Here is a 23,325-nt window from a genome sequence, read left to right on the forward strand (position 1 = left end):
TGTAAGAAAAATACCATACAGTAGGATTAATATTTCTGGAAATATTCAATATCCCTCCTCCTTTCTTCTGTGCGGAACCCCAAAGCTTCGTTCTTCGCTTTCTCTTCTCTCACCACCGTTTCTCTGCAATTTGCTTTCCTTGGGGGTTTCTCAGTGACAAAAAAAAGACAATTTATTTGACCAAAATACCCTTCTACAAATGTTAAAACGCAGATTGAATTCCTCATGTAAATTTTTATATGTGTTTTTTTTTTTTTTTTTCAAGACTTTATTTCACTGGTTTATTTTTTGGGGGGTTGTATTCTTGGCACATGCAAGAAAACCCTAATCTTTTTGTTCATTTTCCTTGTTGCTTGCAGATTTGGGTCTATCTTTAAAGGCCTAAAGACTATGCAAAGGAAGCTTCTTTCAAGCTTAAGGTGAGAGCTTTGGCTTTGGTCTTGTAACTTTTCCCCCCTTTATTTGGTTATCTTTTAGTTAATTTTTAATGGGTTTAGGGTTTTTGGGTTTTTCTGTTTCTTAATTTGATAGTGTGGATTTTTGTTGAATTTAGTGAAGAAGTGAAGTGGGTTTTGTTTGGATTAAGCATTTGAGTTGCATTTATAAAATGGGTTTCTTTTGGAAGTGTTTTCTTCTGGATCTGAGCTTTAACACGTTAATGGCATGCATTGGTAGAATAAATTAAGTTTTTTTATTGTTTTTTTATCAAAGAGTCTAAGTTAAGTTTCATTGAGAAGAAAAAGAAGTTACTATGAAAAAGGTGGACCAAGTTCTTTTACCAAGATGGAAAGATATTTAAAGGTTGTGATTGATGGATATTGAAGTTGAGATGAGAATTCTAGTGTCCTGTGGAAAGTATGAGTCTCCATTGCAATGCATTGTCCAAAACCCAATTCTTACATGGTACTTTAATTTCTCTGTTCTAGGTTTTCTCCCTCCTTCCATCTCTTTGATTGGACCTCGAGCTAGCACCTTAAGTACATTTTCTGCTATTGGAGCATCCAACAGGTTTAGAGTTATAATTGGAGCATCCAATTCTCACATTTCTGGATGAGAAACCATAATCTGGATTTTAATTGAGGATTGGGAGCAGTACCCACTCTGCTGAGTTTCCTGGGAATTGCTGCCTGTGCAGCCTGACTAGAATGTCTTAAGGCATGAGTTTGCAATGAAGCCTTAGCTCTTCTTTGCTTTATTTTAGCCCAAGGAAATAAAGTAGACTTTATGCTGTTAGTTTTGAAGTCATTTATGGCGACACTTCTTTTCTTTTTTCGCTCTCTCCTTTGCTCCGAAGAGGGAAATGGTTTTCCAGCTTCTAAACCATTGTATTGAGGAATCTTAATTCATAGTAAGCCTTTCAGAATTTTTGCTTTATGCCAAGCTTTCTGGATCAGAAACTAGATATTCGAGATACTAATATGTTGGGACTAATCATGATCTTTTGTTGGCTTGTACAACCAGGACATGTGATCATTGTTTCTTTTGCTCTTGTTGAGTGGAGACAATGATTCTAACAAAGCAATATCGTTGCATACACTCATCTAGTTGTCAATGCACAAAAGGTCATCTAAGTGAAGATGTGATATTCCTAGTGTTTCAACATCTGAACTGGAACCCTAAGTTGATTGCTACTCTTTCATGCATATGCAAATGGTTTGACGATCTTGCCAAGAGAGTACTGTGGAAGGAGTTCTGCAAAACAAGGGCCCCAAAGATGATGCTTGATCTTCAGTCTAGTGGAAGTCACAGCGTTGATGGGAACTGGAGAGCACTTGGAAAGCTGCTTATTTATTGTTCAGGATGTAGCACTGGTGGCTTGTTCAATAGCATTCAAATCCCTGGCCATTTTGTTTACAGGACCAGGTTCTCTAGGACCTCGGGCAAAAGCTTCCTTTTACCACAATGCAGAACAGATGTTTTGTATGTATCTGACCCTTGTGAACATCTAGACCAAGGGGATGAGGGTGATGTGGGATTTTTCCGAGGAATTTTCAAGTCATTCTTGGTTTCAAAGGTTCGGAAAATGTTGATTGACAGAGGTGCCCAGCTTCATCCAACAGCAGTGTGTCCTTATTGTAAGGCAAAATTGTGGAACATGCTGCAAGCACATATGGTACCACAGAGTGCAAGCTGTAGGTTGGGTGCTTATGAGGATTGCATTGAGTATTATGTGTGCCTAAATGGACATATGCTTGGCATCTGCACCCTTTTACCCTTGTCTGATTCTGAAGAGGCATCTGAATCAGAATGATAGTTGGAATGCCAGCCAGGTAATCTATCACATCATGCATTCATATTTTATTGAAGAAGAATAGAGTTAAAACATTTTTGAAAGAATTGAAATTGATCGTTTATGGTTCATTCATGTGCAAATTATATGATCATACAAAAAGAGTTAATGATATTTGTAAAACTTGGGTGCTGACATGAGGCATGTCTTCCCCTAGTCATTCTGCCTCCATCTTTTGTTTTTTGAACGTGAGAGAGAGAGAGAGAGAGAGTTTGGAGCAAACAAAATTTGCAGTCTATTTATACAGCAAGTCAAGAACCATACGTGCCTTTCTTCCTCCAGCAAATCAAGATGTAAAATTTGTTTTCTTTCTTAAGACCTTTGTTTCCTTGGGGTAAATTTGTATGCTTAGTGATCGTACTTGGTTTTTATTAAAATTAAATGGCTGAAGACTAAAGTACCATTCTGATATAACCAGCATGCATATGGTGTAGGGCAATTAACTTCTGTTTGGGAGTTTGTGCGAGTTCTTTGCTGGCAAAATATGCCTATATCTGACTGGATGTATCATGTTGCTTGCAGTTTGCTTATCATCTCATGTGTGGATTGATCTCCTGGTGGATCAAGATAGATAGAATGGAGACTATATGGGCTGTACCAACTTGCTCAGGACCTGAAATCTACCATCATAACTTGGCCTTTATTCTCTGATGTTTTGCTGCTTTGTCTAGCCCCTAGCCTGCCAAGTGTTTTCTAAAAGGGTTAGAAGCTATTGCTAACCGGTTGCTTTTCAATTACCCATTGGTTAACAGTGGTCATTGTGAACATGTATACCGTGTACTTTGTACATTAATGTATGGCGATATGTGTTTGAATAGCTGATTGGTATCTTCAATAATTCTTGAAGTTGTCGTTTAGAGTACTTCATTCCCTTCGCTGTTTACTTGCTTTCTTCCCAAAATTGCATCCTGATGTGGAAGGTTGTCTCGTGTAGACCTTGGGAGTGGATCATATTTCGTCTGTATCAAGAAGGGGAAGGAAGAAAGAACTACAATTATTGTGTAGCCTTAAAGAAAGACCCAGAACTTGAGTAGTCTTCTATTCATTGTAAATGCCAATTTGGATCTTCAACTATTGCTTTCACCCATGCTCTCCGTATTACTTTGCAATTGAATATCATCTACATGGAAGACTGAGCGTTCAAATGCCCTGCCAAAAGTAATTTCGCATTAGTTTGGTGCACACTCTAGCGCGGTCACTGTCCTTTAGACCCTGAATTCTGATTGTTATGGGTTTTCATCATCTATGTTGATATTTTCATCATGCCATCATGCTACGGCATGGCAATCTTGCTTCTTGCAGGGTTCTTACCATGTTGAGTGTTTGTAGTACTTATTACATCTGTGAAGCACTAACTTTACAATCAGCTTACAAGAAACCTTGATGCTCCGAATAGAATCCATTTCATGTCTTCAACTAGCCATGACTTTGGAGTTGGATCCAGGATTAATGGCAGTGACATGTTGAATATTCACTCATTGATTCATCTCATAGACGGCAGTAAGATATCAAATATTCACCACGTTACAAGAAAGTATATACTAGATTGCTTTCATATGTTCATATTCCGGCGAATCAAATTACTAGGGTATACATCTTAAGCAGTTGATAAATCCTGCTTAGAGTCTGCTGCTTCTGCTTCAAAGTCCAACCCTGACATGCTCATCCGTCCAATATTAACTGCAAAGATTCCAAACTCTAGTTAGGGCACTTAGCGACACAGTTCAGGCAGACATGAGATTAGACCTAAAAGATAAGAAACAAGCTACAAGAGTCATTCCAGCTAGAGTTTGGACCATAGGAAGAATGAAAATAAAAACTTAATTAGCTGAGGTCATGAAAAGATTGAAATTGCCATGCATCTAAAACATATTGCCAGATGGAAGGAGCCAAACTGCAGCATAGTCAACAAGAATTTCTTCATTTTTGGTAATTGAAATAAGGCAAAAAAGAAGGGTTTGATTACATACCAACAGCATCTAGCCCAGATAATTTAGGCATGAACTGCTTTATATGGTCTTCAGCTGCTTTGTCAGATTTCAGTGTCTCACACTCAAAAGAGATCAAAATCTTTTTCTTCCCTTCTTTTCGTTCAACCATATCCACGACATCCTTCTCCCAACTGTTTCAACATGAAGTTCAACAAGAGATGCCATTTGTTAGCCATGTGCAATGACTCATTGCAGGGAGAGTTGGTTTGAACAGAAAGGTGTATCAGGATCTGCTGTAATACATTAATGTAATTAAGCCCAAAAAATAATACTTATGACAGTAGAAACCATCTAAAATTCAAATTTCCATGTTTATGGTTCTTTAAAGGGTGAAGTTGATAGCTGACGTCTTTCTTGAAGTTCTCTAACTCCACCATTCCTTTAATTATTAAGCACATACAAGCTAATTGGTAAGCATTTTCAAAAAATAACAAGACTATATAATGTCTACAGGTTAAGAGGCAAGCTATACGGAGGTAAAAGAATGCCACATTTATGACATTAAACATGAATAATTGATAAAGAACAGTGTGTTTTAAGGTTTAGCAAATTGATCCAAAGATGGTTTACCCATGAGCATGGTCAATGTTATGGAACCGAGCAGCATCATGCCCTCTACACTCCACTACGACAGCGTGCTCTTTCTTACTCTGTCAGATAATAAGAAAAAAAAAAGAGAACTATTATTTTTTAATAAAATATGGATATTTGATGGGAGACAATTAGTAGTACTGTAACTGAAGGGAAAGAAACTTAAGGCATACGACTCATACATTGTAGTCTATGATTGTGAGCTTGATCAAGCGGTAGTCCTCACCCCTGCTGCACTCCATCTCACAAGCCAACTCTTTAAACATGAAGAGGGAGAGAGAATGCATAAAAAAGAACCCAAAACAAAACAATTCAGAAAAAGTTTTAAGGAAGAGAAATTTACTCAATGATGTCCAACATTTGAAGATCCACTACTTCCAGTACAATTTCCTAGGCTTATATATTCTCCAAAGTAAAGATTGAAATACACAACATCATAAGCAACCTTCAGTTATCCAACATATTGAATGGCTCTAGAAAATTAAATTTACACTCTTTCTATATACGGATTTTTACATGCCATTTTCTGCATTACTTTGTGCCATTCACGATTACAAGTCAATTATTTGTAGGAATGTAAACCAATCCAGCAGCAGTTACCATTAATAACACTTAAGTAGCTAATAGACATTTGTGTAACTACGACCTACACTTCTTCAAAACTAAGGAAATAGAAGTACTAAACAAGCAATTTAGGGGCAAGACACTCAACTTTCCACAAATTGATCATAGGCTGAGACCCTCTTATTTTTCCATCGGTGGAATCACACGAACCATTTGTTATATATACATACGAAAGAACTGATTAAAACATGAAATTAATGGCAAAAGAAAAAGAAAGACAACAACCCAGTTACTAGCAAATTAAAAGGTTAAAAAAAAAAAAAAGGTAAAAATTGTACCAGTGCCATGAAGACCATAGCAGATAGATTGAGGAAGCTGAATGAAATGGCCTGAGAGGGACCCACTTGGCAATAACGCTATTGATGCCACTCCTTCCTTCACTTCCCCAACTCTCTCTTCTTTTGATTCTTCTCCCACTTCTTTTCCTTCTTCTTCAAAATTATTCCAATCCCAGGAAAAAAAAATCAATACCAAAAAGAATTAAGAACAAGAGACATAAAACAATTAAAAAGGAACATTTTGCAAAGAAAAATAGAAAGAAGAATAAAATTCACCCATTTCTTCAATTCTTTACAGAGTGAACTCTTCTCACTTCTCAGTATTCTCTACTGGGAGGGTGGCACTAGCGCACATTAGAATTAAAAAGAGCTTTTAAAACGGTGCGTTTTGGAAGCCCTTCAAAAAATGTGTTATCTGGACGTAAACAAAGTGGAGTTTCTTCTCTCTCGCACTAATCACTAGCATCTTTGGACTCTCATTGCTCTGTGCAGGCTACTCTGCTTCATTCAAGTCATCTTCTTTCTGAAGAAAAAAGGGTCAGTTTCTCTGAGTCTGCTTGAAAAGTTCTAACCTGACCTGGGTCTGTTCTATTTGCTTATACAAGCGTCAAAGTTCAAAATTTTTTTTATGGGGTGTGCCAAATTAATATTCTTTCTTGAAGAACTAATAAGGGTCTTGTGCTTAAATAGTTTTGCTTAAAGTTTATCTTACAATTGGTTCACTCATGCTCTTAAAGTTGGGCTTTTGCGCAAATAGTTTGAATTTTGAGGTGAAGTTTTTGTTATTTGGTCAGTTTATTGCTATTCTTTAGTCTAAAGTTATGGGAGAATTGTTGAGCAATTCAGCTTCATTTTCCATAATATCAAATGGGTTTGGATGCCGGTATCAGTCATGTAGCCAAAGTAGAGGTAGAAATGGTGTCTGTTCTAGGCGTTTTCGTGGCTGCTTTTTTGTTGGTTCGGTTATGAAGACTCGTAGAAGGCGTGTGGTACAATGTAGGCTAAACATGGTTTGGATGCCGGTTCATCAATGTGTTTGGTTTGGTCATTTACGAAAGAAAATGTCACCGATGAATTTTCTGTTCGAGTTATCTAGGATAGTACCAAAGATGGTTGCCAGTATTGAATCTGAGATGGATTGTGAAGATGATGAGGAAAATATTTTGATCCAAAAAGGGAAAGAAGAATTTGAGTTGGATTCTTTGGGTCAAAATTTGCCTCCTTGGGGAAATTTAGTGGTTGATGAAAGTTTGGATTTCGAGCACACAAGTGTTGGTCAGCCTGCGATAAGTTCAAATGGGAAGGACAGTGTACATGATAGTAAGGTACACTTTTTGGAGGAAACGAACGAAGAGGAATTATCAAGAAGAGTATTGATGCTTAGTAGGTCCAACAAGGTCAGAAGTGCATTGGAATTGTGTAGATCAATGAAGTTGTCAGGTCTTCAACCCAGCGCTCATGCATGTAATTCTCTTCTTTCTTGCCTGCTAAGAAATGGGCTGGTTGATGATGCCTTGAGAACTTTCGAGTTTATGAAGGCAAATGAACTCATTACTGGGCATACTTATAGCTTAATACTGAAAGCCATTGCAGATACTCAGGGTTGTGATGCAGCCCTTGATATGTTTGCAGAACTGGAACGGGATTATGAACAGAAGAAAGGTTTTGATGTGATTGTTTATAATACAGCATTATCTATTTGTGGAAGATGGAACAATTGGGTTGAAACTGAGAGGGTATGGAGAAGAATCCTGGAAAATGGCTATAGTGGAACACAAGTCACTTATTCCCTGCTAGTTAGCATTTTTGTTCGTTGTAATCAGAATGAATTGGCGCTTGATGCTTATGATGAGATGATTCGAAATGGATTGGAACCCCGGGATGATACAATGCATGCCGTGATTAGTGCATGCACAAAGGAAGAAAAATGGGATTTGGCATTATCCATCTTTCAGAAAATTTTGAATGATGGATTGAAGCCAAATCCAGTAGCATGTAATGCATTAATTAATTCACTTGGAAAAGCTGGAGAGGTCAGATTAGCTTTTAAAATCTATGATATTATGAAATCCTTGGGTCATACACCAGATGCTTTCACATGGAATTCACTGCTTGGTGCTTTGTATAGGGCAAATCAATATGCTGATGCTCTCCACCTCTTTGAGAGAATAAGGAAACAGAGCTCACTAGCAAATGTACATCTGTACAACACTGCTTTAATGTCATGCCAGAAGCTTCGTTTGTGGGATAGGGCCTTGCAGCTTTTATGGCAAATGGAAGCCTCAGGATTGTTGGTTTCAACTGCATCCTATAATCTTGTCATCAGTGCTTGTGAGACTGCCAGGAAACCTAAAGTTGCATTGCAAGTTTATGACCACATGATTCATCAGAAGTGTGTTCCAGACACATTTACTCATTTGTCACTTATAAGAAGCTGCATTTGGGGATCTCTTTGGGCTGAAGTAGAGGAAATTCTAAATGTAAGTTTCCATTTTTAACATGCTCTAAAATAATGTTTGGCTGTTTGACTGAATTTAGCTTATCTTCATTGAGCTACTCTTCAATGAACTTTTTACTAAATTTAGAGTTTTGAATTCCATTGGAAAAATGCTATTGGCTAGAAGTTATATTCAATGGTTAATTTTTTTATAGAAGATTTTTTAGTAGAAAGTATTTTTGGTGGTAAAATGCTTAACACCATCAAGAGTATGTACTGAAACTAAAATACTTTTCCCCTGATATAAGGCACTGACCAACCCCTCAAAGCATTGGGAAGGCGTAGTTTATTATTGTTGTTGTACTAGTAGTCAAATATAAGGCCTCACTGATTGGAGTTGAATAGAAATTCAAGATTTTTATTGTGTATATAGATTCCAGATGCCTGACCAATGGAAGAAAAGATGTTATGAAATTGCATAGTCAAAAATGGGTTTAATGCAAGAAGGTTTGCATGGTCAAGAAGGTTCCATTCTGGGAAGGTTTAAATTATCAAAATGATTTGAAAATTTACTTGTCCTTAGTATCATGTTCGACTTTTATTCAATATCCACAAGACTGAATGGTTTTGATTAGTCTTCTCATCTTCTTATGGAAAACGCTAGTGGACTATGATTTTTGCACTCCCTTGAGTTTCTGGTTATTGACATTTAACTTTTTTTCTTTGCCATTTGCAGAGAGTTCCAGAAAATGTATCTCTATATAATGCTGTTATTCATGGAATGTGTTTAAAAGGCAAGGTGGAATCAGCGAAGAAACTGTACATGAGAATGCGAAAGAATGGTCTCAAACCTGATGGCAAAACCAGGGCATTGATGCTTCAGAACTTACGAAAAGATCAAATCAAAGTGAAGAGGTCGTCCTACCATTCTAGATGATTAAACTACTATTTGTGGCTAATTTAAAAGCTAAAAATGACCGAGTGAAGGGAAGAGTTATCTGGCCATCGAGTTGTATCCAGTTGTCTCCCTGTGTCTTGTATGTATGAATGTGCATGTATAGCAGAAAGTGATGGGTTGTTACATAATTTCACAAATTAGCAGGTTCATATTTGTCTTTACAAATCCATTGCTTGTTGTAAATGTACTTGTTTTATCATGCTTGTTAATTACCTCTACTGAAAGGAGCTCCTTTGTTGCTAAATGATAGTCCTCTGAGAATATGCAAAACAGAGAACCCTTTTATGCGTGCTTCAGCTTACAGGGAGGGCATAAACGCAAATCCGAGGCTTGTCCAAACATGGGAGGAGGCCACCAATTTATAGGCTTCTGGCCTCACATGTACACGAGATATATGTCAAGCTCACATGCCCTCAGAGCCAAACACAGGGATACTGGTTTTCTGTTATGTTCAGTTGTTTTATATAATATACGCTGGTGCAGAGTTCACAAGTCAAACAGGAAATAGGATTTATGATGGATATAGATGTCTGGTTCATTTCAGACATGCCTTATGAGTCAATCAAGTCCATCAGCTTCTAAACAAAAGGGATGACTTACTAATGTTTAATTTCAGCTCCTGTCTTTCACCTATTACTTAAATGCAAGATATGCCAAAAGCAAATGGAATTCCAGTGACCCAGTGGAAATTAGATTAGCCTCAGAGGATATCAAATCTTCCACTGGCACCACTTTCTCCAAGATACCACTTCTCATCTTCGATCAAGGACAATTGAACCAGAATGGATTTGGGTAGCAATGTAAACACTGTGACATGATTACTTGTAAGGACGCACTGTATAAGAATAATAGGATAACTTGTAACATAAAAGTCATATACAATCTGAGATTCAAGTGTGAGCTCAGTTATTAATTCCCTGCGCAAAATTGTGTAAAACCTATAGTATTTAGGCAAAACTTAAGTACAACTCTCAGACAGTCTGTGATAAAGCTTCTTCGCTATCTGTTGCTTGAGTTTCTGAATCACGATCGAGTCTTCTGAAAATTAGCTTTTGCTGGGGGAGCTGGCCATTTGCGAATGCTGTGAGCTCTGTGTCTACTAAAATAGAATCCTCATCCTTCAACTCCCCTCTCAAGATGCCCTTGGCAAGTTCATTTTCTACGTTTTGCTGAATCACTCTTTTGACTGGTCTAGCACCATAGTTTGGATCATAACCAAGACTACCAAGAAGCTGAATAGCACCATCTGTCACCTGAAGTTTTATTTTCCTATCTCCAATCCTCTTTTGCACCCGTTCCAACTGTAAAACAAACACAGAAAAGGTAAGCAAGTGACAAACTATACAAGCAGATACCACAGAGATACAACATGAGCTTGTAATAAGGATTAATTCTCTGTTGAAATAGAATAGAGATCTATTCTGAGTCCTACCTAAAAACTGTACATTGGTCATTTTAAAATCAACAAAGACCAATGTGGTGACTTGCTGAATCAAAATCTAGTCTAGGGGAAACAACCTAAACCAACCAACACCAGATTCAAGGATGACCAACAAAACTACTGTCTCCATTATGATAAAGACCATTTAAAAATCAAGACCAGCATCACAGAATAACTGTAGTTATATGTTATTATTTATTTATTATTGTCATATTTTTTATGGATTATTATTATAATTAAACAATAAACAATAATTATCATTCTTATCACATTCTACATGGGATATGACATGGTTGAGAATTCAGAATCCCTCTTTCGATTATGATAGAATACACATCATGGAAATGCAAGTGCAAGCAATCAAGACAAGCAAAAGTCAGATGGAACTTACCTGTAATTTCACAATACTGTTTATCTGTTCACGGTCCAAAGGCTGGAAAACTATATACTCATCAACCCGGTTCATAAATTCAGGACGAAAGACTGCTCTTGCAGCCTCCATCACCCTCTGCTTAATAGTTTCATAAGCTATATCCTTTGGTGTGTCTTCATCTGAATTAAGAATATACTGTGAACCCACATTTGAAGTCATAATAATGACAGTGTTGGTGAAGCTTACAGTGCGACCCTGGGAATCAGTAACTCTCCCATCATCCAAAATTTGAAGGAAAACATTAAATACATCACCATGAGCTTTCTCTATCTCATCAAAAAGAATTACAGCATATGGCCTCCTGCGAACTATCTCGGTCAGCTGTCCTCCTTCTTCATACCCCACATAACCAGGTGGAGCACCTATAAGTCTAGAAACTGCATGTTTTTCCATATACTCACTCATATCGATGCGTACAAGGGCTTCTTCTGTATTAAACAAGTAGGATGCAAGTGCTTTAGCAAGTTCTGTTTTCCCTACACCAGTGGGACCCATAAACATGAAACTGGCTATTGGGCGACGGGGATCTGAGAGACCAGCTCGAGATCTCTGAATGGCCTCAGCTACAGATCTAACTGCAGGATCTTGACCCACAACACGTTTATGCAACTCTTCCTCCAAATGTAATAGTTTCTCCCTCTCTGATTGTTGAAGCTTGGAAACTGGTATACCAGTCCATTTACTAACTACTTCAGCAATATCATTTCCTGTAACTTCTTCTCTCAGCATGGATTTTCCGGATTTTATGTACTCATCTAATTCTTTTTCTGCATCAGCAAGTTGACGCTGCAAGGAGTTCAAACTTCCATACTTCAGCTCAGCAGCACGATTGAGATCATACTCCCGCTCAGCCTGCTGGATCTCAAGATTAACCCTGTCAATCTGTATAGATGAAACAGTTAGTGGTCTACTACATCATACAATTAATAATTACTTTAACTTTTCAAATGATTTTCTTATTCGGGGAAGATTTCCTTTTGTCTTCAATTGATTTAAAATGAAGGTCAGCCCCGTCATCAGCTTCTAGATTGATATGAGTTGGGAAAAAAATCTGGGACCATTCAAAGAAGCAGTCTTCATGCTTGCCAATAACAAAATGTCAAATTATATGCTGGCAGCAAACAAAGCTTTTAGAAGAAATTTCTAGAAAACATTTGCATACCTCTTCCTTGATTGACTGAATGCGTGTCATAACAGTCTTCTCATGCTCCCATTGCTCAGTCAGCTCAGCCTGTTTCTCCTTTAAGAGGGACAACTCAGCCTCAAGGCGGCTCAGCCTATCTCTTGAAGCTTTGTCAGTATCATTTGTGAGAGACAGCCTCTCCATCTCCAGCTTCAGCACTGAACGATTAATCTCATCAAGGGCAGTTGGTTTTGAAGTGATTTCCATTTTCAATTTAGCAGCTGCCTCATCAACTAGGTCAATAGCTGCAATTTGGAACCACATTAATACTCAAAAATGATGTCAGAAATTAAAAAAGTAATAGAAAACATAAAGACGCTTAAATTGGCTATCAGAACATCACAAATGAATCCAACTCTTGCCATGACAATCTATTAACAAACGCTATTTTACAATCTCAGGTTGCAACTTGATTGAGTGTCCCCAAAAGATCCCAGTTATGTGCTCATATGTTACCTTTGTCAGGTAAAAACCGGCCACTGATATAACGGTCAGACAAGATTGCAGCTTCCACAAGTGCACTGTCAGAAATACGGACTCCATGATGCAGCTCATATCTCTCACGCAGTCCCCTGAGTATAGAAATTGTATCTTCTACTGATGGTTGATCGACATACACTTGCTGGAAACGACGTTCCAGGGCTGGATCTTTCTCAATATATTTACGATACTCATCCAGTGTTGTTGCCCCAATACATCGCAATTCTCCTCGACCAAGCATAGGTTTCAGAAGATTGCCTGCATCCATTGCTCCATTTGTAGCACCTGAAATGGAGATCATTTCCAGAGAAAAGGAATCAAGTATCATAGATCTATCTGCCTTAGAATTTAATCTGGAGAGGAATGCAAGATTTCAAATAAAAACAATTATCTCCAATCAACTAGAAGGGATAAACTTTTATAAACTGAAATATGAACTTACAATAAACACGGAAACAAACAGAAAAAAGCCTATCAGAATTTAAGCCAGCTTAGCAGATATTCAATAATCAACCTACAAAACTAGAAACTGAACAAGAACATTACCTGCCCCAACAACTGTGTGAATCTCATCAATGAAGAGGATAATTTGGCCTTCTGATTCTGTTACTTCCCTAAGTACAGCCTTCAGTCTATCCTCAAATTCTCCCCGATATTTGGCCCCAGCTATGAGTGCACCCATGTCCAGGGATATCAGCTGTAATAAAAAAACGGATTGATCAGCATCCACCTTTTCATCACCAGCCAGGATAGAGTAGCAACATTGTGACTCTAACAACCCCCACCCCCCAAAAAATCAGATAATATAACATAATAAAAAGGATGTGGTATTTGATCAAGATGTAGCACATACCTTACGGTTCATCAATGCTTGAGGGACATCTCCTTGCACAATTCTTTGGGCAAGCCTGTTTAAAAAACACTGTTAATCATGTATACATCGTAGTCATTAAACTAACACCAATAGCAAGGATGCTAATTTCTGCAAACTGACTTCATCATGCCAACCTAAGACCAGATGTCGTAGAACAACATAGCCTACAGCAGGACTGCTACAACTAGTTATTTTCAGTCAGTCACTGGAGCATGTTATTGACCACATTCAAGGTGACATATGAATTGAGCCTTAAGCTAATATTGAGGACACCTAAAAGTTCATGATATCAGAAGAGAGCAATATATTATGATATTGTCAACTTGATAAGGCAGGAAATTGGGGGAATGATCAAAGAGAACTTTTTCCTGAAGCGCTCATCATCTTGCTTCCTGGCAATCCTATTCACATGACTATGTACGAAGTAACCACCAAAGTGCTCACCCTTCAGAGATTGCAGTCTTTCCAACACCAGGTTCACCAATTAACACAGGATTGTTCTTTGTTCTCCTAGAGAGGATCTGGATGCACCTGCGAATTTCATCATCCCTTCCTATCACCGGGTCAAGCTTTCCTTCCTTTGCCATTTCAGTCAAATCTTTTCCATATTTTTCCAACGCTTCATACTTTCCTTCAGGATCTATAACAAATTCACAGTGCCAGTCAAACAGCGAAGAAGTGAACAGAAAATGTGCCATGTAAAACCCAAGAAAAAATGAAACAACCAATACTCTGAAGCTTCAACAAGCAAGGTTATGACAAGGAGCAGAATAAATCTCCTACTCCACAAAAATAAAACATTTTGGCAAACAAAAGGCCAGATAGCACACATGAAAAAGGTCATAAAATTTATCCTTTCTGCCTTTGAATCAAATGCCGGGTTCAATTAACTCAAAAACTTGAATGGCCATCTTCGTTTGCCTTCTAACCCCTCACACCCCCCTCCCCCACTCTGAAACAGAAAAGGTTAAACATGTTGCTAACAGAACTAAGCCGTGAGCCACTTTTGACAGAAAAAAATGCCCTGATACATAGAATGAACACAAATCACAAAAGCACATATTTCTGTTACCTTGGTCAATAACTGACTGACGTCCCCTAATGGATTCTATTGCAGATTTCAAGGATAGGTGGGATATCTGGAAATCCCTGAACAACTGCTTCCCAAAACGTTGATCTTGTGTAAACCCAAGGACCAGATGCTCAACAGAAACAAATGAATCCCCATACTCTTTCTTGCACTCCCTAGCTCGCTGGATCAGAGCTTCCAGATCACGTCCTAACATTGAACCAGCTGACTCACTCAAAACCTATTATGATTGGACAGCAGAGAAGAGATATAATCAGGATACAGCACTTCATAATCCACAGATGAAACATAATAAACTTGGTCAAGCATTATCTAAAAAAATCAAAACTTGTAATTAAATATAGTTTCCAAGCAGGTAAAAGTGTCAGCACTTCAAAAACACAACACATTCTGTCATGAGCCATAGAGGCAAACAATGCAGCAAAGTTCAATTGACTAACATAAAAAAAAACCAAAACCAATGGTTAAGGTGCCGTACGAATGTTGAGGAGAATAAATTAGAAAGTTGTAGGAGTTGCCTTTGGCTGGCGTTGGATGAACTTATCAGTGGCTTCAAGAAGGCGAGTATTGTCAACTCCGACTTTAGAAAAGATCCGACGAGCAAGACCATTCTTCTGCTCCAAGAGAGCCTTCATCAAGTGTTCTGTCTCCACTATCTGATGCTTGTTCTCCTTAGCTACATCTGGAGAAGAAACAATGGCTTGCCAGGCCATTTCTGTAAACTCTTGTTGAGTAATCTGTCATGACATCCCAACACCAACTCAATAAAAAATTCAAAAAGAAAAGTGGCATAGAAAATTAAGGTGCTTCAAAATAGGAGACAAAAGATCAAATTTTTCAATGCACTATAACCAAACTTAAAATGGCCATTGCAGAAATAAGGCAGGAAAAAAGTAAATTACAAATACATAAACCAAAACTAAATAGAACTTCAAACAAAAGAGTAACAAACAACATTTGCATGACCCAATGAAAGTCACTAAAGAAACAACTCCAAAATCAATACGAATTCAATCTCCTCAACACCAACAAAACTAAACTCATTTAGATAATTCAAAAGTTTTTATTCATTTATTTATTTAGGATTGGCTAACAAGTTGATAAAATTACTATTATCTTCAGTCAATGCATCGAAAATCATCAAATCAACAGTCGCTGTTAAAACTCTTCATAAACAGTACCGGTTAGCAAGCTTACCCTTCCAGTTGAAGCATCACAACGAACAATGAAAGAGCTTGAAGAAGTCTTTGGAAACCTTCGAAAACCTCCATTTCTCTTAAACTGAAGCGATTTTAAGGAGTTGGGTTTTGAAGGAAAGCTCAAAGAAAGGCGTGGGGGAGCTAAGAAGAGATTGTTCTTATTGGAAATGGAACGCGTAGCACATAAACTGACCCCACTAAACGACGCCGTGGAAGAAGAAGCAGCAGCAGCCATTGCCGGAGTGATGAGTCCACAAGAGAAAGCTAAGATATAGTTGGTGTGCACTGAATTGAACGGCTTTGCGTGGGAATAAGGGTCTCTTCTTTCTTTCTTTCTGCTGTTCACTCGGCTTTTCTCGGAGGTCCTTTTTCGTTTTGCCTGCTAACGTTTTATATAGTGCGAAGATGTCGTTTTGAGGAAGGAAAAACAAGTATTGAATTTTTTTTTGTAAGAAAAGAAATTCGTCGGGGATTTGTTTTGTGCGGAGGCTCAGTGAAGACCGGAGAGAGTTCGTGAATTGTCGCGAAAGGGTTCGTGATCTTTTCTGTTCATACACGTGGCCATCTTTGTGGATATGATGGAAAAAAGATATTTATTTTTACAATTTTGAAACAAATAAAGTAATACAATTTCGATTATCATTTTATAAATTATTAAAGAGTAAATCAAGGATATAAAATAATTTTATTAAATATTTATTATTACACATTAATATTTTTAGAGAAAAAATTTATTTATAATTTCGTCTAAAAATCTAAATAAATTTTTGATATAAATTAAGAATAATAAAATTTTGAAACTCAAATATATTGAAGATGCTGTGGACATGTTACTGCCACTGGACCGTAAAAGGAACAAAAATAATGGTACGTTTGGTTAGCGGAATAGATAAGAATGGAATAGAACAGTTATTATGTGAGAATAGAATGAGGTAGGAATATAATAAAATAGTTATTACTTAGTTTGGTGTGACAAAGTAAGTAAGACATAAATAATTATTATGACTTATTATAGTATTTTGTTAGTAACAATAATTTTGAAATAAGAAAAGAATAGAAAATAAAAAGATAAAAACACTTTTTATTATTTATATGATATTTTATTTTTATTAGATTTTGTAAATATTAATAATCTATAATTTAATTAAAATATTAATAATTAATAATTTAAAATATTAATATTTTATTTAATTTAAATATTAATATGATTAATTTTTATTTTATTTTATTTTTAAAATATTAATAATTGATAATTTCAATATTAATATTTATTTATAATTTAATTATTTATATTTTAAAATATTAATATTTTATGTAATTTAAATATTATTATGATCAATTATTTTTATTTTATTTTATTTTTGAAAATTAATAATTGATTATTTATTTAAAATATTAATAATAGATAATTTAAATATTAATATTTTATTTAATTTAAATATTATTATGATTAAATTTTTATTTTATTTTATTTTATTTTTTAAAATATTAATAATTGGTAATTTATTTAAAATATTAATAATTTATGATTTAATTATTAATATTGTTTATATAATTTAAATGATATTATGTTTATTTATTTTTAATTTATTTTGTTTTTAAATAGGAATAATTTATAATTTAATTTATTAATAATTGATAATTTAAATATTAATATTTTAAAATATTAATATTTTATTAAAAATTGAAATCAAGTGAGAGAAAGAGAAGAGAGAGAAAAATAATATTTTATACAAATGAAATTGTAATTTTTCAAACTTGTAAAGAATATTTTTGTTTTTATCAGTTTTTGAATTTATTCCTCAAATATAAAATAGTTAATACCATAAGGGAATGTGATATTAGCTATTTTTTAGTTTTAAAGGATTTTGGAGAATAGTCATTCTTATAAAATGACTATTCTTTGAACCATTTTTCAACCAAATAAAAAAATTAAAATTCTTTAAAAATAAAAATAAAATAATTTAGTTATTCTCCCAACCAAACATGCTATAATATTATCATTATTCTTATTATTTGAGGAGGCCAGTAAGAGGATCCATGATCCAGGAAATTTTAAATAAAAAAAAATTGTATAAAAGCAAAAAGGAAGGAATGCAGCCCAATCCATGTAGAGAGCATTAAATGCAGAAAAATGGCTTCCAGAGTAAACTGGGCTTCCCACTACCAAGAAGTAGAAGACAAGAACCACTGAAGCCCTTGCTACTTGCTACAACACAACCATCCTCTAAATCTTAGTAGAAGAAACAAACATCCTTCTGATTTTATAATACTAGAATTTGACTCGGAAGTTTTACGGATTGCAGTTCATCACTCATACAAGCTACTACTGATGCGGTCTCGTTCAAAAATTAAATCTCATAACAGTTTTTTTTTTACGATTTCACATGAAAAAGTTAGTCACTTCTTTTAACTTACAACACTCTTTTATTAATATATGCACGTGACACTATTTGAGAGTCCTATCAAAACTTTTTTTTTTATATTAAGTTATAAATAATATAAACAAAATAAATTGATCATGTTATTTTGAAAAGTTAAAACAAAATAATAATGGATAATCAATTTGGTGTCAACGGTAATTGTGTTCTTAACTTAAACTCTAAAAAAGGCACTCTACTATATTTATCTATTCAACTAAACTTCTCATTTTTTTGCATTTAAATAAATTTTTTAATTTTTTTAAAATTTTAAGAAAATCAACCATTGTTATCCAATATCAATTGATTTTTTTAAAAAAAGAAATCAACTTATATATTAATCATTCGAGGTACATATATATGTATCCATTACATCCTACGTTAATAATAAATCTTTAACATCTAAAGGAGATTAGAGCGTACTACAAATTTTTCCTGTTCTATGGGAGTTTTATTTACCATATAATCAACTACTTCATTATCTTCCTTAACAACATGATGTGTAACCAGCTCCCATTCATGTTGCATCAGATATTGAATCGCTTGGATCAAATCGAAATTGGAACAAGGATAAGACAAAGAGGAAGTTATAGCTTTAACAACCATCTTGTCATCGACTTGGAGATCAATCCTTGTATGCCACATTTACCATGCCCAGCATAAATCTTTGTAAACGCCCCCAAAGCTCAGCTTTACATGCTGAGCAACTCTCCAATTGAAATGTGAAGCCTCTCTTCCAGTCTATTCACATGACAACCGATATGACATTTTCACTTTCTATTTTCCTCTCTTTCTCTCTCTATCCTCCCCTTCCCTCTATATGATGTACCCAAAAAATTTGACCACTAAGTCAACATAGTTTACATAGTTTTGAGGATTTGGTTTTTTTTTTTTTTTTGGCATTAATTATAGGTGATTAACATAGACAACTAGTGATCAATGATTTTGGATTTATATAACGTGGTTACGTTAACCAATTAAGTCATATCTAATATGGACAATAACATTGAATCTAATGATTAATACATTCCTCTTAAATTGAAGGGTTTATTTGACCTAATATAAAAAATGAGAAATTTAATTAAATAAACATGTACGAATCGAAGTTTTTAATATATATATATATATATATTTTAAGGGTTTATGCTTTGCTTTTCCATTACTACCGAATAGTTTTTCTAAGTGTCTTTCCCTTTTGTTTATCTAGTTTAGGGTCAAGATCAGGAACCTTAGTTTTCTCAAATTGTTACCAATCTGAATCAAATGTTCAAGTTCCTTGACAGTTTTAACATTATAATTTTTATGGAGCTTGAATTTTACCATCCTTAACCAGGAATGATCTTCCACCCTTTTCATTAATTTTTACATTGAATGCAATGATGAATTATATCTCACTACCACCAACTTTTTCCTTCTTATCTGGACATGACAAATTGACTTCATTAGACCTGTTGTGTTGTTCAGAAAATCTTGACTAGTACTGAAAAATAATGATATGGAAATTTATTGGCTGTAAGTAGGCTCAAGCACGGGCCAGGCTGAACTGCACCATTCCATTCCATGTTAAAAGAATATCCAGAGTGGAAATGGAGCATAAACCAGCAATCCTGGCTGACACACAATCAACATGATCAATAAAAGTGCAGGAACTACTTTATAATTAAGCAATAGTGTTTAGGCATACAATGTTTTAATGTGTAAGGCTAATGATATTCCAACCAACTTTTTGATTGCTTACAGACACAACATCTTGTACATCATTCATTCATTTATAAAATGGCAGAATTTTAGGAGATGTTCATATTACCAAAGAAAAGCAACTATCATGTTTATTTGTATCCCGACATCTTTCCTAGAATTAAACAGTGGCTATCCTTTCACACCAACAATCAAAAATCTACGAAACGGTAAAACGAAATCTGAGCTTACAAAAGCATAGTATAAAGTGCCAAAAACCAAGCCGCCACGGACCTTCCTTCAAGAAGGCTGGTATGCAGAAAAGAACAACAATAAAGTACCAACTCTATCTGTAGCTCTCAGCATGTATTCTTGGCAAAAGTATGACCACCAACATGAATTCGAGTAACAGGTCAAATTACACAATTAAAAAAAATGATATTATACAGGGGAAGACGAATTCAAGACATAAAAATGTGGAAAAATGCATTTGGTGAGACATATTTGGACATAAAATCGGAGATTTAATTGCTTGATAGCGAAGTCTAATTAATGTGAAAAAGAACAAAGTGAACAAAATGGATGGACAATCATCAACTACACAAATAAGGTGTAGACCAGCAGCATGGAAAAACAAGACCTATATGATAAATGTGCAAGATGCCAACTGCCTTCACCAATAAGAGAGTCTCCCAACTTCGTTTTCTATACCAGTTCCAGCACTCTTCATCTGCAGAAAATTTGTGGCCACGTACTTTTGTTTAAAACCAAGTATTATGTTAGCAGTGAAGAAACAGTCAATTAACTAAAACCACCTGAAAATCATGTCATCCCCTCTTCAAGCCGTGGATTATAATATGACACAAACGCATTTGTTCTGCTTTGGTTGGTTTGTTGCTTTCTTTTCTGCTCATTAATAAAAGATACGAATGTTACTTTAAGGAAAAAAAGAAAAAAAAAACAAAAAAAGCATCACAAAGAAAACCTATTTTAAGTTGGAAAAAGGACAATGCAAGTTGATAGCTGGACATGTATAGTTGGCCTTAATCTGGTGCTTCACCATTAAGAAGTGGCTAATAATCTAAATGTGTAACTACTGAGTTAAACATTTTGTGAAGTCAGAGCACCCCAATTGTCACCTAAAGTTTTCCATTGCCCTAACAAGCAGAACCTCAACCAGCAAGTTTGAATAATTTCCAAACAGAAGGGTTTTCCTGGGTTTTTTTTTTCCCCCCTAAAAAAGGATAAGTTCAACATTGCTACCACAAACAGACAGAAGGACAGACGAGTATTATTGCTCTTCATGAAAAGCATCAGATTATAAGTTTTGAAATCTCACAGATAATACTTGTACCTTTCTCCAAAGGAGGAGGTTGAACAACAACATGCATAGTCGTCACTCCACCAGGAATATCACAAAGAGGGCTCTGGCACTCTCCTAGTGTTTTGTTGTTCTCCAATATTTTTCCTGCACTTATTAACTTGACATCTTTCACTGTCCTTGGACCATTCTCCTTCTCTGCCCAAAATGAAAAGAATATAATTACACATCCAGAACAATTTTGACTCAGAAGAATTTTAATATGACTGGAGCAAAATAAAAAGCAGAGAGGTCTCATGACATACTTGAATCATGAAAGAACATAAAATGAAATCCGATGCAATTCAATCAGAGACATAAATTAAGACTTCTCCTTAACTACGGTCCAAAATTAACACAAGTAATCTATCCTTACTATCTTGTTTGACATCGTGTATTTACACAACCATTTCTTTCCTTTTTTTTCCTGTTCACTTAAAAATTAGCCCACTGCATTGCCAATTTTCCTGGTACAGAAAGAGCTAGACAGCAGAACTTAGCTCAAACTAAGCTTTTAGTTGAACTGAGTAACTCTAATTTACAATCCAAACTAACTGCAACATTCCCCATATGCCAACTAAGGAAATAAAAAAGCAAAGAACCTAAGAGCAAGCAATCAAGAGAAAGAGACAGAGGCATGGAGATGAAAGCAGGATGAACAAACTGACAACAGCAATATCCTAGCATAAATCTTAAAACTTCAGTCTAGGTATCTCAGTTATAAACCGTTCATCAAAAGTGCTTCAAATGTATGTCACTTTTTGAAAGCCCAGAATCCAACACAGACACACATTTCCAATAGAAACACCTATGATGCAATAAAGCAAACCAAAAACGTTTACAATATGTTGGTTTAAAAAATGATAAGAAAGGGCAGTATTCTTTGACACTATTAGAATGATAAAAGGTTACATAGAATTCCATTTAACAGCTAGTCATGCTATAATGAGAAAAGGCCTGAACAATTCTTTATTCATATTTCATAGCATGCCCCTTTGGTTATCTTGGAAATATTTCATCATTAAGCATTTCATACAGCAATTATAATCAGCATTTCTAATCAATTTACGGAGCAAAGATCAAATTCCAGTTGTCCTAATTCTGCAGGAAGTAAAGCACAACATAATGATTCTTTTTTCTTGCATAGCTTTCTTTCATCCGAATATTCAAACCAACACGAAAAAATTTTGAAATGCAATATCCTGATCTCATCCTTCTAGTTCAAACAATATGGAACAATGAAACAGTAACCAAAAAACAATTAGATGAAGAGCAGATATATAAAAACAATGAAGCTGAAAGTTTGCCTGCACAAATACATTTGGATCCAATTAAACACCAAACTAACCTTTAGGCCATTGAGCAAGAACACTTTCCTTCAAGGTTGCAACACTAGTGGCGGCAGGAAAGGTTTTAGGACCAATATCCGATCCGTCAGTCAATCGAAACTTGATCTCCAATTGATCTTGGACCCCAGCCATCTCCAGAAACCTTACAGACTTGAAAATCTGAACCCCCCAAGATCTTTACTTGGGCTTTCGCCTCAACTGTGTACAAAAATCTCAATCTGGATTGCTGTAAAGATACCGAGAGTCTTCTCAAGTAACTGGATTGTATCTGTGCAATAATCAAAACCCCTAAGAATTCTCAACTGGAAATTCTGCAAAATTCAATAAAAGGAAAAAGAAAAAGCAAAATTGAATTACTTGACTCAGATATATTAGAAACAGATATGCACGCAATCTAGTTTGGGAAACAAAGCGTATAAAAGGTAGCAACTTTAAGACTATAGGTTATGAATAACTGTTTCCAAGTAACCAAAATTGGGAAAATCCAAAAATAGATTATATTCCACTCCAAAAAATTCAAAGAAAAAAAAAGGAAAAACCCAACAACCAGTGAGACACACAAAAAACAGTTGAACACAAAAGACATATTAAAATCACCAAATCTTCAAATTATGGTCTTTAAGATCACAAATCAGCTAAAATCCGAAACT

General features: G+C 35.4%; 5 protein-coding genes across 6 annotated transcripts; 2 read left to right on the plus strand and 3 right to left on the minus strand.

Annotated features, from left to right (window-relative positions):
- Positions 1-59: 59 nt before the first annotated feature.
- Positions 60-3,128, plus strand: LOC18601607 (EID1-like F-box protein 2). Of its 2 annotated transcripts, XM_018119789.2 has the most exons (5): positions 60-227; positions 360-419; positions 927-1,348; positions 1,462-2,270; positions 2,813-3,128. In XM_018119789.2, the coding sequence occupies exon 4, from the start codon at positions 1,505-1,507 to the stop codon at positions 2,249-2,251; it is 747 nt and encodes a 248-aa protein (XP_017975278.1). In that variant the 5' UTR covers positions 60-227; positions 360-419; positions 927-1,348; positions 1,462-1,504; the 3' UTR covers positions 2,252-2,270; positions 2,813-3,128. The 2 variants fall into 2 exon arrangements, with proteins under 2 accessions (XP_017975278.1, XP_007032671.2); XM_007032609.3 differs by lacking the exon at positions 927-1,348.
- Positions 3,129-3,751: 623 nt separating this feature from the next.
- On the minus strand, positions 3,752-6,194 carry LOC18601608 (uncharacterized). Its single transcript, XM_007032611.3, has 6 exons — positions 6,051-6,194; positions 5,775-5,927; positions 5,055-5,128; positions 4,852-4,931; positions 4,261-4,412; positions 3,752-3,970 (listed from the first exon to the last, which is right to left on the minus strand). The coding sequence occupies exons 1-6, from the start codon at positions 6,052-6,054 to the stop codon at positions 3,888-3,890; spliced, it is 546 nt and encodes a 181-aa protein (XP_007032673.2). The 5' UTR covers positions 6,055-6,194; the 3' UTR covers positions 3,752-3,887.
- Positions 6,195-6,228: 34 nt separating this feature from the next.
- On the plus strand, positions 6,229-9,322 carry EMB2076 (Pentatricopeptide repeat (PPR) superfamily protein). Its single transcript, XM_007032612.3, has 2 exons — positions 6,229-8,254; positions 8,948-9,322. Exons 1-2 carry the CDS (start codon positions 6,596-6,598, stop codon positions 9,146-9,148), a joined length of 1,860 nt encoding a protein of 619 aa, XP_007032674.3. The 5' UTR covers positions 6,229-6,595; the 3' UTR covers positions 9,149-9,322.
- A 687-nt stretch (positions 9,323-10,009) lies between these two features.
- On the minus strand, positions 10,010-16,418 carry CLPB3 (casein lytic proteinase B3). Its single transcript, XM_007032614.3, has 10 exons — positions 15,868-16,418; positions 15,189-15,407; positions 14,653-14,890; positions 14,025-14,220; positions 13,560-13,614; positions 13,253-13,403; positions 12,683-12,991; positions 12,206-12,471; positions 11,002-11,925; positions 10,010-10,470 (listed from the first exon to the last, which is right to left on the minus strand). Exons 1-10 carry the CDS (start codon positions 16,102-16,104, stop codon positions 10,141-10,143), a joined length of 2,925 nt encoding a protein of 974 aa, XP_007032676.2. The 5' UTR covers positions 16,105-16,418; the 3' UTR covers positions 10,010-10,140.
- Positions 16,419-20,469: 4,051 nt separating this feature from the next.
- On the minus strand, positions 20,470-22,943 carry MUB1 (membrane-anchored ubiquitin-fold protein 1 precursor). The gene is made up of 4 exons (XM_007032617.3): positions 22,675-22,943; positions 21,321-21,485; positions 20,782-20,872; positions 20,470-20,696 (listed from the first exon to the last, which is right to left on the minus strand). The coding sequence occupies exons 1-3, from the start codon at positions 22,805-22,807 to the stop codon at positions 20,817-20,819; spliced, it is 354 nt and encodes a 117-aa protein (XP_007032679.1). The 5' UTR covers positions 22,808-22,943; the 3' UTR covers positions 20,470-20,696; positions 20,782-20,816.
- Positions 22,944-23,325: the final 382 nt, after the last annotated feature.

The sequence above is a fragment of the Theobroma cacao genome, chromosome 4 (genome assembly GCF_053813885.1).
Source record: "Theobroma cacao isolate CCN51 chromosome 4, ASM5381388v1, whole genome shotgun sequence".
NCBI classification, from domain to species: domain Eukaryota; kingdom Viridiplantae; phylum Streptophyta; class Magnoliopsida; order Malvales; family Malvaceae; genus Theobroma; species Theobroma cacao.